The 16,027-nt window shown below is 35.3% G+C and overlaps 2 protein-coding genes and 1 long non-coding RNA gene across 4 annotated transcripts; 1 reads left to right on the top strand and 2 right to left on the bottom strand.

The window, feature by feature from the left end:
• Positions 1–1,256: 1,256 nt before the first annotated feature.
• Positions 1,257–5,271, top strand: LOC116119834 (UDP-glucuronic acid decarboxylase 2). The gene is made up of 7 exons (XM_031405759.1): positions 1,257–2,044; positions 2,152–2,299; positions 2,737–2,816; positions 2,915–2,998; positions 3,111–3,185; positions 4,211–4,303; positions 4,712–5,271. The coding sequence occupies exons 1-7, from the start codon at positions 1,445–1,447 to the stop codon at positions 4,952–4,954; spliced, it is 1,323 nt and encodes a 440-aa protein (XP_031261619.1). The 5' UTR covers positions 1,257–1,444; the 3' UTR covers positions 4,955–5,271.
• Positions 5,272–5,780: 509 nt separating this feature from the next.
• LOC116119835 lies at positions 5,781–7,106 on the bottom strand. The gene is made up of 4 exons (XR_004126455.1): positions 6,439–7,106; positions 6,239–6,357; positions 6,041–6,115; positions 5,781–5,931 (listed from the first exon to the last, which is right to left on the bottom strand). It is a non-coding gene; the product is annotated as an uncharacterized LOC116119835 (long non-coding RNA).
• A 1,568-nt stretch (positions 7,107–8,674) lies between these two features.
• LOC116119840 (caffeoylshikimate esterase) lies at positions 8,675–11,945 on the bottom strand. 2 transcript variants are annotated; one of them, XM_031405770.1, is made up of 8 exons: positions 11,659–11,945; positions 11,474–11,564; positions 11,352–11,384; positions 9,869–10,002; positions 9,646–9,776; positions 9,418–9,555; positions 9,249–9,347; positions 8,675–9,171 (listed from the first exon to the last, which is right to left on the bottom strand). In XM_031405770.1, exons 2-8 carry the CDS (start codon positions 11,518–11,520, stop codon positions 8,809–8,811), a joined length of 945 nt encoding a protein of 314 aa, XP_031261630.1. In that variant the 5' UTR covers positions 11,521–11,564; positions 11,659–11,945; the 3' UTR covers positions 8,675–8,808. The 2 variants fall into 2 exon arrangements, with proteins under 2 accessions (XP_031261630.1, XP_031261629.1); XM_031405769.1 differs by having other exon boundaries at positions 9,869–10,015; positions 11,659–11,944.
• Positions 11,946–16,027: the final 4,082 nt, after the last annotated feature.

The following is a 16,027-nucleotide window of genomic DNA, read 5'->3' as shown; positions in this document are numbered from 1 at the left end:
CACCAAAGGTGGTGACCAATTCCTGGTTACGTAAAGTGATGTTAGCTTAAAAAGAATAAATTTTTAGTTGCAAATAATTAAATTTTATGGAGTGAGAGTGGACACCGCTCATGGATTGCATTAGGACAAGTTAGGTTAATTTAGTGGGAAAAAAATGAGCGTCTAAATCACTCAATATTTCCACCAAATTGCTTTTTAATGAGTTAACATTTTAGGGCTTTATGGACCTCTAAAACAAAATCACATTAAATCTCCTCTCTAAATTAACTTCTCCTTAAAGCTATCACATTTAATAAAGAGTAATGCTACAGTTGTGCGCTAAATTTATGCATCGAATAATATAGTAAAATCTTGACCGTTGATTCATTATAAATTAATATTAAGTAATGATTATGATTCTATCACTTCATTCAATATACGAATTTATTATATAACTTTCGATAACTCTATCATCTTCTTTTAATAAATGTGGGGATGGTATGGATTTTCCCACTTTGTTTAACTATATATTTTTATAGATTATAATATTTCCCCCAATCATTGTATGACTCATGTAAAGTAAAAAAATTGTTTTTATTTTTTCAATTTAATAAAATTCAAACCTCCAATTAATTGATATCAGAGATTTGTCGGTAACGAATTGTTGACCCATCCATATTACAAATTATAAAATCGTTCAATCAAATAACATCGAGTTATTTAAGTAATTTGATTTTTAGCTTTTATTTAGATTATTACAACCACTTTAATTTTTTAATTTGTTGAGAACATTCAATTATACATATTTGGTGAAATTTAGTTGGAGTGAAGTGGGCAATGATAAGATAAGAATACACATGGGTAAACAAGTTTTACATGATTTTTGGATTGAATATATAATAATAATGAATCAAATAATTTAATCACTATTTGGTGATCCAATGATAGAAGAGTGGAGAATAATTTAATATGGGTTATCAAATTCGAGTCTCTTTACCGATAAAAAATCAAGAGAAATATCTAATATGATATTTACATTTGATCTTCCAAATTTGAGATTTATATTTAAATGATTTTTGGATTGAATAGAGGTGTCAAATGGCAACTTAATTAAAGAATAATTAAGTGCAAATCAACCCAAATTAGCAAACACCAATTCCACTTAATCAAAGCGCATTTACTTTTCAAAACAAAACCATAATGGCACTTCCGTTATTTTCTCAAAACCTAGTCCTTCTTTCCTTCCTCCACACACCTTATATACCAAACCAAAACCCACACAACCTTCAAAACGAAAAACGCAATAACTCCACAGCACAAGCCGGTGAAACCCATTTTCCCGGCGTCGTCAACCCATTTCTAACTCACCCTACCTCCTCTCTTTTACATGATCTTTATCTCTTGATCTCAACATTTGGCTCTGCTTTTTCAATTTTAGACGATATTGTACTTTTCTTTTTCAAAAATGGGTTCCGAGCTTATATATAGAGGCCATGAGAGTCAGCCTGTTACAGATTCGTATCAACCTAAACGAATCAAACCATGGTTCGCCGTGACCCGACCCATTCGGTACATGCTCCGGGAGCAGCGTCTGGTGTTTGTACTGGTCGGCATTGCTTTAGCCACTCTGTTTTTCAGTGTCATCCCGTCGTCTCGTAACCCTGACGCTCACAACCACCTCGCGATCTCTGATTCGTTGTCTTACTACCCAGCGACGCATGAGAGAATTTACAACCCGCGCATCGGGTTCGGGTCGTTTAATTCGGGCGGGAAGGTGCCCTTGGGGCTAAAGCGTAAGGGTCTTAGAATTGTTGTTACGGGTGGGGCCGGGTTTGTTGGTTCGCATCTTGTGGACCGTTTGATCGCCAGAGGTGACAGTGTTATCGTGGTTGATAACTTCTTCACGGGACGGAAGGAAAACGTGATGCACCACTTTGGGAACCCAAATTTCGAGCTCATCAGACACGACGTCGTCGAGCCTCTCTTGCTGGAGGTTGACCAGATCTACCATCTCGCTTGTCCCGCATCACCTGTTCATTACAAGTTCAACCCCGTCAAGACTATCATATCCTTTTCTTTTTTTCAAAGTTTTTTAATTAATTTTTCTGTTTGAGCATTTGATTTTACTAATAATAATAATAAAAAGGTTTTTTCCTTAACTGTAAAGTTTACAAGACGAATGTGGTGGGAACATTGAATATGCTTGGATTGGCAAAGCGAGTGGGAGCGAGGTTTCTGTTAACCAGCACAAGTGAGGTGTACGGTGATCCTCTTCAGCATCCACAGAAGGAGACTTACTGGGGCAACGTCAATCCCATCGGTCAGTATTTTTCCCTAAATATTGTTTGTTGTTTTTTTTTTTTAATTATGGTATTGACTGTTTGTGGCGCACGCGTTTTTGCTTCCGTCAGAGTAAAATCTGTCTCGTTTCATTTGTTCTTCTTCTTTTACATGGAAACCACACACGTTGCACTTGCACTCATGACTTCAGATCTGATTTTTTGATGGCCGTGATTGGCGGTGTCACAGGGTTCACAATCCTCTAAAAAATTTGAACCTTCTTTTTGATATTTTGGATATTTGAGGTGTTTGTTGTCGCTATCGCATAGGGTAGAAATGGTAAAACAGTAAAACAATGGAAATGTTGAGGGTAGATTGGTCATCCTATTAATATGAATTCTAGTGCATGGTAGATCTGACAAATACTGTTTTCTTGAGTTAATTAAATCTGACAGAAAGTTTCCGAATGTTTGACAGGTGTCCGAAGTTGTTACGACGAGGGAAAGCGAACAGCTGAAACGTTGACCATGGACTATCACCGAGGAGCTGGCGTTGAGGTAGTTAGAATTTAATCATAAACTTTTTATTATATTATACTATAATATATTATAGATGAAATTTTGGACGTTGTATTTGTTTTTTTCTTGTTTTTCAGGTTAGAATTGCTAGGATTTTCAACACTTATGGGCCTCGTATGTGTATTGATGATGGACGTGTTGTTAGCAATTTTGTTGCCCAGGTGCTTGCTTGTTATTTTTATATATTTTCAAAAGTTAATGGTGGTGGGCTAGACGGCTAGTGGGTTGATAATGTTTATAATTAATTAATGATAATTAGCTGCAATGATGCAGGCTTTAAGGAAGGAGCCTTTGACTGTCTATGGTGATGGAAAGCAGACAAGAAGTTTTCAATTTGTTTCTGATTTGGTAAGATATTTTTTTTTTCTATTACTTACTATTATTATTATTATTATTTTCTGTGTCTGATGATACCATATTGGAGTTCTTGCTTATTTAATCGTTTTTTTTTTTCCCTAGTAGCTCTAGGATTAGTAATTGCTTGTTCACTCCGATTTGCTTCTTAATAAAGTATACGAGTTTGACATTTAGAGATTGTAATTTTTTTCGGATGTTATTTTGGAAATGCGGCCGTTTTCTGCTGGAGTAATAGAATATTAGCCACTTGGCATCACAAATGTGATAAAATACAAATTAAGATAACTTTTTCCATGTGGGGTTAGCACGTATAAGGGAAACTGGTTTCTGCATGTGGTACCTGCTGCAAAACTGTTAAAAAAAAGTCTTTTTTCTCTTTCTCTCTCTTCCATGTACGCTTGTGGAGATGAGATGGGTATGAGGGTAATTTTATTTCTGACGTTTCAGTATAGTAAATGATTTCACTAGTGCCAAAAATGGCAATTGAGGGTCTAAAATGTTTTGTGGGAATTTATAATTTGAAAGAGGCATATACCATGTGACTAGAGCCCAATCAAGTCCCCAGTGGGACAGCTATCTTAATTTCTCCATACATATATATTGGGCACGATTTTGTTAGCATAGTCAATTTTTGCTCTAAAAGAAGTTACATTGCATAATATGTGACAAGACAGTGTCATAGCAGGATTCTCTGGTCCCTCTAATCTCTCTGCAGTTAAATTACAATTTCTATGTATTATATATTAGGTTTAAAAGTAAATGCTCCTTAAATTGTATTGGCAAACATTTTAGAGAAGGAAATGAATTATTTGTCTTCAGAGCTTGGTAGGTGGTGCTGGGGTAGGCGATTTCTGAGTGAGGTTACATTGAATGCTACAGTGTAGGAGTATTTTAATTGTTTTAGTTAGGCTTCTTGGGTAACTTTACTCTTTCCTCCTTACAATATTTTGAAAATTCAGCTTGGTCACTGCTGTTCAGTATGATTAAGATGGTTTGTTGAATGTTTGTCACAATAGGTGGAGGGTCTAATGCGCTTGATGGAAGGAGAGCATGTGGGACCTTTTAATCTTGGAAACCCTGGTGAATTCACCATGCTTGAACTTGCTCAGGTAAGCCATCACTGAATTAATCTGTCATGTTTATTTGCTTTCTGGTATTGTTGCTTTCATATTTGTTCCTTTCATTGTTCTGGTCAGAAAGATACTGTAATAAAAAAATGGAATAGCAGAACACTTAACAGAAGTTAGAATTTCCTCTAAGCTGATCTCTAAAATAATCGGTGTCTTTATTTGTGGAAGTTACAGTAAACTCTATTGAAATACATGATTATGATTAGTATGGTCTCCATCCTCCAGTTACATGGAGGGGGCACTCAAGTCATCAATTTGAGATTTAGAATGACTCCTGTTTTAACAAATGGTTACTGTTGAATTTCTGACATATCTTGTTTTAATTGTATGTCTTCTACCTGTATTGGTGTTTCCTCAGAAATCTGAGCAGTCATTTCATTGGTGCAGGTGGTCCAGGAGACAATTGACCCCAATGCTAAGATAGAGTTCAGGGCCAACACTGAAGATGACCCACACAAGAGGAAGCCTGATATCTCTAGGGCTAAAGAGCTCCTTGGTTGGGAACCCAAGGTATCCCTGAGGAAGGGTCTTCCTCTAATGGTCAAAGATTTCCGGCAACGAGTCTTTGGTGACCATAAGGAAAGTGGTGCCACCACGGCCACCACCTCCACCAAGACGTCATCATCCTAAGTTGGCGTGTATACATCAAGAGTGACAGGGAAATGTTTGATGCCATACGATTCCCTTATTTTCATTCTCTTGAACAATATGTTAGCAACATCAACAGCAGCAGTAGTAGCAGATGAGGCCTCTTGTTTCCTTTGATATAGGTTCGAAGTTATCTTGATTGGCGTATGTTCCACTCGTCTTTGTAATTTTTATATTTCTCCCCCTTCTAAACTTAATAGACCGCGAGATTTGAAACTACAAAAATAACATTATATCCTATTCTTTTTTCATGCATCTTGGCCTGGTAGCGGCAGTAGCAATAGATTACCTGTTTCACTCATTCTGTGTTGGGTTTGTTTAACTTCATTACCTCTTTTTTAGCACGAGTTGTATGGTGCCCTAGCTTTCATCGTGGGACGTGGCATTTATGAAACACGAACTACTGGAGTTCAACAATTAGGTAAAAATCGGTTAAAAAACAGTCAATCAGGACTCAGGTCTACGGGCTGTAAACGCCACCCAATTTTTTTGATTTATAGCCCAAGGCGCAGTTGAAAATGAGATAGAAGACAGCCTATACCCCTACCTTCGTTCGACTTTTGAAGTGAACTCTAATTAGAACTCAAAACGCTAGCAGGGTTAACATCATAGGTATCCACTGTTGACGTGAACCATTAGCATAGTTATAGATTGTGAATGATAACAACCTTTCTGAGTGCATACAAGTTAGGCAAATGGCTAAGTCATACACCATTAAAGGAGGACTTATGCAGCAAACCACAAATATCAAGAGTACTTGTTTGAGTATTAACTATTAAGGATCACAAGGAAATATCAAGAATACTTGTTCAAGTATTAAGGATCACAAGGAACTAGCTATATCACTTTAGATTCCTAAGGACAATGATACCAGAGTCCCCTCGGCGGTACAACATACTGATGAATCTATCTTTGTTGACTGGAAGAGCTTGCTTCTACCCTTTTCTGTTTTTTGGTAACTGTACCACAAGTAAGCCCATTTACTTAAATGAAGCATTTGTTCACTAGACAATTAGCATTACAAAGAGAAAAAAGAAAAAAAAAAAAGATCAGTGCAAATGAACCAACCTCAGTCCACATCTCCCTAACATTTTCAAAAACCATGTTGCAGTGTCGATCAAATGCCCTCACACGGCCAAGAAGCTTCTTATTGTTTCGACAGTTAATTAGCACCAGAATGGACAGGCATAATGAAGATGTTAATTAACAGCAAGACTAAACTTTTAATAGCAGAGGAAGCCATATCCATAAAACTATTTCACTCACAGATTTCCCAAGTCAGTACAAGGAGTTCCATGGCCCAAAAGCAGATTAAGCACAAGGGCTCTTTGGAAGTTTTGAAAATTGAAACATGTGTTGGTCCAACATGTACAATGCCACAAGTTCTGGTGAAAACCAACAGAATATTTAATTAGAAGATACACCTTCATGCCTATCAAACAATTCTGTTATACTTTAGAACTCACCTTAAAAGATTCAATCCAATTGGACCATCCCAGATAACTGGTTTGGTGTTTCCAACAGCAAACTGCCCTATTGTTTCTTTTGAGCACTCTTAAAAATTTAAAACGCTTCTTCTCACCACATCAGGAAATTTACTTAACTTTTTGTTCCTATTCTAGGTTACTACTACTGTATCTTACCTGTGTGTTATTTTAACACTCGTCGTCAAAACAGAAAGTGGCCCAGTGTTAAATTCCTCTCCCTCGTTGTTGCCACCCTGCAACAATAAGTATGAATAAGGGCTACAAGCTTTAGTTTAACAGAATAATTGTTAGGCAATATCCAGAAATAGAAGGTAGATAAAAATGCTAATGCAAAAGTATAGCCCCATCTATAAACAACTGAAGTAAACTCATTAAAAGTAAAAGACAAGGGTTTAATCAAAATACAAAAGCTGCAGTACAGGAAATAATGCACATTTAAACCATTTTGTAGCTAATAACTTAAAACATATTAATTACGAAATAGATCAAATTTTGGAATGACAAAAGAAGTTGGATGATTAGAAAACTGAACTTGATCACATGTTCCAAAAAACATACAGTTAACACAATGAATATCTGAAGATAATATAAAACAGAAAAGATGATGGCATAAGACAACCTTTCCAAGATCAATAAATAATAAACAAGACAATAAAAGAAGAAAGTACACAAATGAAAGCATCATAAGCAAGCCTAATGGAGTTGCGAGCACTATATAAAATAAAAGAGTAAGAAAACTTACATTGACATCCTCATCCGTTGGTCTACTGCAAAAGAATAATAATAAGAAAAATTAAAAAAAAATGTTGGCGTATTCTAGATATGCTTATCATAACAAAATTTACCAAGTGACCCAAACGAATATAGTATAGAAAATCTTTTGACTGACGGCTATACATTAGTAAGAAAGCAGCATAATAATTTGATCACCATGTACTCATCTGTTCTCACTTTAAGAGATTTTTGATAACTGTAAATAATTGACAACTATAAGAGCCTTGAATGTACTTTTCCATGTGTGTATATGACACACTATTGCCAATAGAAACTGCACAACAGAGATGGATCACTGTAACAAAATTAAAATCTATGGGCATAATTAAAAATCTCCATGGAAGTTAATTCTCTCATTTCAGTCAGAAATTCGTATAAGAACTTAGTTGGCATATGTGGGCCATACAAACATATTACGATAGCTACAATGCAAACAGATCAACTGTACTTAAAAATTTAAAACAGGTACTTGAGTTTTCAGTTCCACTCGATTAAAGTTCCAAAGATCTCATAGACTGCCAAATACCATCGTAATTTTGATTTTATTTTACTCAACTAACTCTTCAGTCCAGTTTCCCAGTTTAACTTCAAGTTCGGAAAATCCTGCTCGTTAATTTACCTCCTATGTATCCAATGATTAGGGGTATGCATAAATTTTGTGAACTCACAGTCATGGACATGATTTCATACAAAAATGACCACGTCTATACATAGGTACACCATTTATGTAATGTAAAAAATAGAGAAGAAATATTTCTAAAGCTAGATAAAGGAAGTCCTAATTACTATATCATGTAAAGACTCTAAATAATCGAAAATTAAACAGAATACTCGAGGATACCCTCATGTTGACTTGAGCAATTCTCACAAAGAAAACCGAACCTGCAAAACAAATATATAAATGAAAAGGAGTTATAGTTTCTGTTCCGTCAAAATCAGCATGAAACAGAAAGCTAAGAAATTAGAGTTTATGTTAAGAGTGAAGTCACTGCAGTAGATTAAGATACTTTTGATCTACGACTTAGAGATTCTCTGAGAGCTGGAAAATGAAAACTGATGTTATGCATAAAATTTGATTCTATTATGTCTCACAGGACGATTGTTGCAGTCCACATTGGTCTCTTATGCGGGCCGTTAAGGTAGGATCATCTGTGGACCGGGCTCGCCATTTCAAAATTCAAAATTCAGTTTTCCCCTCTATACGATTTTAATTTAAATAACATAATTTAATTTGTTAACTTAAATAAAAAATTCATTTTTATACATAATTTTAATTAAAAGTTAATTTATCATCGAATTTATTAATAATTAAAAACTATATATACATCTTGAATCAAAAGTCTACTTAACTTAACATCCCCTTTCTCAAATTAATGGTGGAATACTTATCCATGACAAAGATTGAGCAAATTTTATTACAGGAATGCAGTGGTCTATAAAATAAAGCATGAATACCAAACCTTATTTTATTTCCAATTAAAAGTGAACCCTTTGCATTTGAAAGGGCTAAGAACCCACTAAATAGAAGTTTGGCTACACACACACAACACAAGAGATTTGGAATTTGAACTAGAGCTACATTGCTGAGTGATGGAACATGCGACGTCCTTTCAACCCACATAAATAGCTACGTTGTTGTTGTTGTATTGATGTAGGTGAGTCGATATCAGTGAGTTTCTGAATGCCATTGCCAAACGGAGGTTGAATGGGTGTGACTATAATGGCATCACTTGAGCGCTTATCAAGCCAAGCTATGATATCACCAAATACAATATCTACGTTTTCATCCGGTTCTCCAGATGTTAAAGCATGCCACATTCCTGGGTACAATTTTATGGTCTTGTCTTTGCTAGTGGCCCGCCCGTATAATGCCTTGCTCACTTCTGGGTCTGTCACTGTGTCTGCTTCCCCGTGTAATACAAAGAATGGTAGTGTCACCTGCCAAACACTAACTCGTTATTAATTTATAAAGAAATCAGGTTATAATAACACAACAAGAAGGGGCATATATTAACCTGGTTTAAACTGTCTTCGAGGCTCATGCTAGTTCTGAGCATTTCCAGTGCTGTCTTCAGCCTGGGCTTATCTTGGTATATCAACTTATTGCTTCTGACCTGCGAAAGTGACATTTGAATCTTTAATTTAACTTGTTCACTTTATCAAAAATAAATTAAAGGTCCCCACCTCTTCTCGCTTAATAGGGTCCTTGAAAGCAGAGTCAATGACATCTTTTGTGGGTACAATCTTCCATTTAGGTATGATCTCTTCCACTCTAGTCAATATGTTGATAACTACAGGATGTGGCTTCACCTTCTCTGAAATCTATACATTTATTGTCAAAAGGCAATAGCCATCTCAATTATATTTCATTAAACTTCAAGCTTTATAGCAATCGTTAATTAAAATTGGTACCTTGCACATTGGTGCAACAAGAACAGCACCATTCCAGAAAGGAGGGTCTTTTTTGTGAAGTAGAAGAGCCACAGCTCCTCCCATTGATTCACCATACAAGAACCTTCCCTTGTCTCTGAACTCTTCCTGCGCTGGAAATTAAACCACATATAGAAAATGAAATATTCTTTGCCATTACATTTCAGTGGAGTGTCGTACAAGATATTTGTTGCAGAGTGCATACCACAAACAGACTTGAAAAAGTCGTAACAGTCATTAATGATGTTTTCAAACTTCTTGATGTAACAACGAGCACCCATGGATCGCCCATGTCCTTCATAGTCAATGCCAAATACAGCATATCCTGCACTTGCTAGCCTGGTTCCACATTCTATTCAAATCATGAAATCACATTAAAATTGGGCCTTCAATTTTCTTTCTTTGATTAATTCACACTTATCTATTATACATGACCAAGTTTTGTTCAACAAAATCAAATCATTCAACAATACTTCACGTTCATCTTAATTTCACCCGTTTCCCACTAAGGCAAAGGTATAGGTAGGTTAGGTAAACAGATTCAATGACATTGACATAGAGGATGTCCCTTCTTAATCCAATCAATATTTCATAGATTTATATATGGGGACCCATATTATTCATGGTAATTAATTAGTTGGGACAAATGTAGCACCCCTTGGTTCTCTTACGTTAGTTATGTTTAGTTGAAGCAGTGGGTCTAGTTGAACCCAACAATTGATTGTTAGCCTACCAAACCAGGTTAGCTGACCAACATACTCAATTTCAGGTCATAATCCAACACCTGACCTACATATCCATACAAATTGTTTATATATTTAGGGAAAGTTGGCGTCCTGTAGCAATAATATTTAATAAAATAAATATTTGTGGTGTAACTACAGAAACATCATTTTCAGGAGTAAAAAAGTTTTATATATCGTGATTAAATAATCAGTCAAACATAAGTTCGGTTATAATGTTATTGTATTTTATAAGGACTTTAATTAAATGGAAATAAAATATTAGTGTTAGTTACATATAGGTATTAATAATAGATGGGGAGAATCTCATGAATCATCACTAAGAGAAGAGAAAAAAGAAAAGAAAATAGTATAAACGACGAAAAGTCATGGATCATAAGATTTAAAAGCACATAATTGATGAAAAGAAAGAAAGATAATGTGATAAAGATAAACAACGTACGGTTGGTTACAGCTCACTAGTGGCCTCCTCATATTATCTGATGAAGTCACCGCATGAGGATGAGACGACAGGTGTGACTGAGAATAGGGGAATATTCTACAAATGGCTAATGGCTTCATCTTCTAATAATTGAGTATGGGAGATACAAATTTAGAAATCATTATCACTAATGAAGACATGAACAAACAGAGGAAAAAGATGCCTTATGGTTATGGCTTATCTTCAGGAAGGATTTCATTTTCAAGAAGAATCGAGAGAATAACCCATGTTGTTTAGTGGTTATAATTTTTCAGCTAACTCCTGGTTGGAAGAAACTTTGTAATTAAGAATATTTAGAGTAACCGTTGGATTTGGTTGAGTTTTCTTATGTAGGCAAGAAAAATCCGGAGAAAGTTATAATTACTTTTGAAATTGGGTAAGAAAACCTATTAATAAAGATGATCACATGTGTACTGGAAAACAGAAACAGAAGAAACGAAAGGTCATTTAATAGTATTTATTACCTCTCATGAAACCGCTGCATTCCATGCCATAACCTGCAAATCCCATTAATGAATTAAATTATCACAACCAACCAACAAACAGACAGAGAGAGAAGGTTCAGAGTGGTAAGAGAGGGAGCTACCATGGCAAAGGAAAACAACAGCTTTTGCAGAAGAGAAAGGCAGCCATTTGCAAGTAAAAAGCTGAACTCCTCTTGCATTTCTTATATACTCCTAATATCATTCAACACCAAAATCCCATCAACCAAAATAATCCATAGAATCATTTCCTAACAAAAGAAAAAATGATAATTAAAAGCATACTTACCTCCTGATACTTTACTACCATCTTGTCATTTGGGTAAATTTCAACTTCCATCTTCTTGTAAAATCAAAGAACACACTCGTTATCCAATTACAATCAACTCGAACATTCCCTCTCTATATTCTGGATCTATATTTATGTATGATATTCAGAATGATAGGTAGATCTGCGACAAATAGTAATGCGATGAAGGGTGGTGCAGGGTCAAAGGAGAGAAATTTTTGCTTTTACAACACAAAAGATAGCGAAGAAAAGGTGGAAAGTTGAGGAGGTAGAAAGATAAATAAATAGAATAGTCGGAAACGACACGGTTGCAATTATATAAGCTCGTCGATAAGTTCGAATATTGATGAGATGACACGTGCCCATACCGTAAACCAGGGAACTTCTATAGATGCTATTGCTGCATCAGACTGTACTCCATTCTGATTGAGACTTGAGAGTCTCAACCCAATCCTGATCACATTTCCCCAATTCCCCGTATAACTTTCTGACCCCACTTCAGATACTTCTATTCTGTATTTTGAAAAATACGTTGGCCATCGGCTTATCGTCAAACGTCCGTTTTTTTAGAAACATTTAATCAGCTAAAATTTTATGAGTTTTAAGACAAAATGTAATCAGTATGGCTAAAATAAGAGGAAACGACTTACACCTACTCAAGATTTTTCGTAATAATAGATTAGTATCTAAAAAGTATGAAAATAATAAATATGTATCTTTTGTTATATGCTGTTAGTGATTTTTATTAGCTAATGGTAAAAAAATTAGAATGTTCTTAAAAGTTTGATATTTTAGTTTTTTATAAATTTAAAAATTTTAAAAAACCTCATAGGTTTTGCTAATTTAACTAAACACATCAATATATAGAAATTTTATAAAATAACAAAAACATCCCTACTACCAGCAGTGCCATATTTTGGCCATCACAGCCAGAATCTGACCAAAAAATTGCGTAACGACATATACCGATCGAATCTGATCGGTATGGCGTCCCTATAGCCTTTTTTGGCCAGATCTAGCCGTCGACAGCCGCAAAACTTCATCTTTGGTCGTCGTTGTCTGCGATGACCAGATCTGACATTTTCCAGCCAGATCGGTGAATTATCGGTCATTTCCTGTGGTGATGTAGACCGTTGTGACAGATTCCAGCTACCACTGACGGTGGTTGCCGAAATCTGGCAAATATGGGTGGATGGGGGTGTTTTTGTTAATTTTTAAACTTTTTTCTGGGGGTATTTATGAAATTAATAAACTTAGCGGGTCTAAAAATAATTAAAAAAATAGACTAATATTTCTCAAATAAAGTTTGGTGATTGTACATGAAATTACTGTATTATCCTTTTGCAAACGAAAATCAGTAACAACACATGACGAAAAGTACCAGTTTATCGTTTTCAAACCTTTTGTCTTTTGGGTACCAATTTGTCATTACGACAAACCTTGGATAGGTGTAAGTCGGCCCTAAAATAATGATATAATGTTGTTGGTGTTCACCGAGGTACGTGCACCATTTTTTAATGCGAAAGCCGATGTTGACAAGGAGAACGACTATTTCCCACCCGAGGTTTGGTGAATCAAGACTTTCCCATCGTCAAGTTTCAAAATGACACTTTCCCACCCATTGTTATATGCCGTTAATAAAATCTATTATCACTTGATTATAAAAACGAAAGTATCTTTTATTATTTGATTTAATAATTTTTTTTATTATTTTATGTCATGCAACAAAGTCAATTACCAATATACTCTCTCTTTAAATTTGAAAGTTGTATATAAATTTTACTTAAATTTCAGTAAAACATTATTTTTAATAAAAAGTTAGAGAGACAAATTTTAAATTTACATTCCCATTAACAATGACAATACCCTGTAATTGAGCAGTAATGAAAGTTTGTTGGGCGGGTATCAAAATAAACATTGAGAAAATTCTACAGAGAGAGAAGAAGCAGAAACATGACAAAATCAAATCAATTTTTTTTTTTTTTTTTTTTTTCTTTTGACTGGTTCTTGTCTCTCCTTTCACTTCTTTACTGCCCACACCATACACACTCTCTGGAACAACAACAACATTTTGCAAGATCAAATTTTTACTTTTCTAGTATTCGCATAGACCATAGTACCCACTACCCAAAAACCTCAAACGCACATGGCTTCTCTAACATCTCTCTTTCATTCTCCAACCTTAATTTCCCGTTGTTCATCATCTTCTTCTTCTCCTTCCTCCACCAAATGTATTATGCACAAATCATCATCTTATTTTCCTTCTTTCACCAAATGTATTCTGCCCACATCATCTTCTTCTTCTCTTTCCTCCATCAAACCCATCAAAATTTCCAATCTCTACTGATATTATTTAACTGAAATTCATATACATGTTTTTTTCAGGCACCCAAACAACACAACATAACATCCAGCAAACCCATTGAAGTTTTTTTATCTCTACTGATTTAACAATTAAAATTCATATACAAACTCTTTTCACAAACCCACACAACGCAAAATTCAACATCCAACAAACACAAAACACCCATTTCAAGAAAAGAATCTTCAAATCCTCCAACCACTAAAAATAAACCCCCAAATCACAAACCCACAAACCATAAGATCCAAAAGAAAAATTGTGAGCCAGAAAAGAAAGGGGGCTGAGGTGTCGACGTCAGTGTCACGGTCAAGTTGTGTGTTTATGACGCTGCCTTCGGCCATGATTTGGTTGGTTGCGAGCTGAGTTAGTAGCATCGCAGCCAACCCAGCTCGTAGCTAAAGGTTGCAACGCTGCCAACCGAGCTGGCGGTTGCAGGTTATGCCAGTTTCGCAGCCTCCAGCGTAGAAGGAAGAGATAATGGCCAAGAAAAGACAAGAAAAAAAAAAAAAGAAAAAAAAAAGAGAAGGAAAAAGCATATTTCAATTTTTAAATTTTGATTTATGAGACATCACGTAAATTAACTATCCTGCCCTTCTTCAGAACGAGAGGGGTGAAAAAATATCGTTTTGAAACTTAACGGGTGGAAAAGTGTTGTTTCACCAAAACCTTAGGTGGGAAAAGGTCGTTCTCCCATGTTGATAACGGTTGGTGGTGAAATTCATCCCACGGAAAATGTCACATCATGAGTATTGAGTAATGAATATGGTGTAATGATCAACTACATCGGTCTCAATAACACAGCAACATTCATTCTTTGTCTAGAGGCTTCCGAAATTGGATTTTATTATAGGAGTGATTGATAAAACTGAGGTAGGAGGAAGCAGGAGACGAAATGCCAACCAATGTTCTTGCACCAGCACAGCAATTCAAACCACATCACCTTCAACAACCAACCCCATTAATCATATCATGGGATAGATGGGACATTGCAGTCAACTCTGCTACCGGTCCGGTTCTTCATTTAATCGTATCGTATTCGTGCCTAAGCATCACTTCAAATATTTTCATAAACACAGCAGGGAAAAAAATGACCTTGAACATTTTAATTTTAAACTAATCTATTTTTTTTTTTTTTTATAAATAATTAAGCAATCCTTTCAACTTCGTGTTTCCATGAACAAAGAAAGTCGACAAGTTAGCAATTACCAGACCCATTTATTATTTTTTAAACTTTGATTACCTTAAGTGAAATTGTGATCCATATGAGGGTGACAACATTAGCATTTCCAAGTAAAGTTTCAATAAGTGACCAACAGAACCAAACTAATTTTTCGACCACGATAATTTCAGATATCGGGAGTGATTAGGGAGGGAGAATCTGGGTGATGGAAAGTTGGAAACACTTGAAGTTACAATAGGCTGATCTAATCTCAGTGATGGGTTCAAATGTAATGGAGATAGTTCCCAGGAAGATATTCAATTGACATTAGATCGAATTACCCTTATAATAATGTATATTAAATACAAAGAATTTTAATCATTATTAATGAAATCTTAACTTTGACCAATAAATGTTTACGGGGCACACAGATACTGAAATGGCAGCCATCTGCCATCCTAGACATTGGTGAATAATTCAAAACCAAATTATTAAACATTATGCACTCACAAACGTCTCATTTTCAATCTCTTTCAAATGCTTATAATTTAAAAAAAAAAAAAAAAAAGTAGATAATCGACCAAACATGCCCATCAATGTGGACGCTATAGAGGTCAATAAATACTGTTTCAATGACATAAAACAATGCAGTTGCATTAAAAGGGTCAATTCAAGTCTGTCAAAATACTCTGCTAGATGAGGACATGTCAGAACTAGGAAAGGGTTGTTTACTTGTTTTAATAGTCTGTTGCATAAAAATTAAATTAGTTTTTCATTACTGAACTTGCATCTACAAGTCATGTAACTACATATCAAGTTTTCGGGGAAGTTGTTATTTGACAAACAGA

This window comes from Pistacia vera, unplaced genomic scaffold (assembly GCF_008641045.1).
Source record: "Pistacia vera cultivar Batoury unplaced genomic scaffold, PisVer_v2 Contig908, whole genome shotgun sequence".
Lineage (NCBI taxonomy): Eukaryota > Viridiplantae > Streptophyta > Magnoliopsida > Sapindales > Anacardiaceae > Pistacia > Pistacia vera.
Note: the sequence above shows the minus strand (reverse complement) of the source record. Positions and strands in the feature narration are given on the sequence as shown.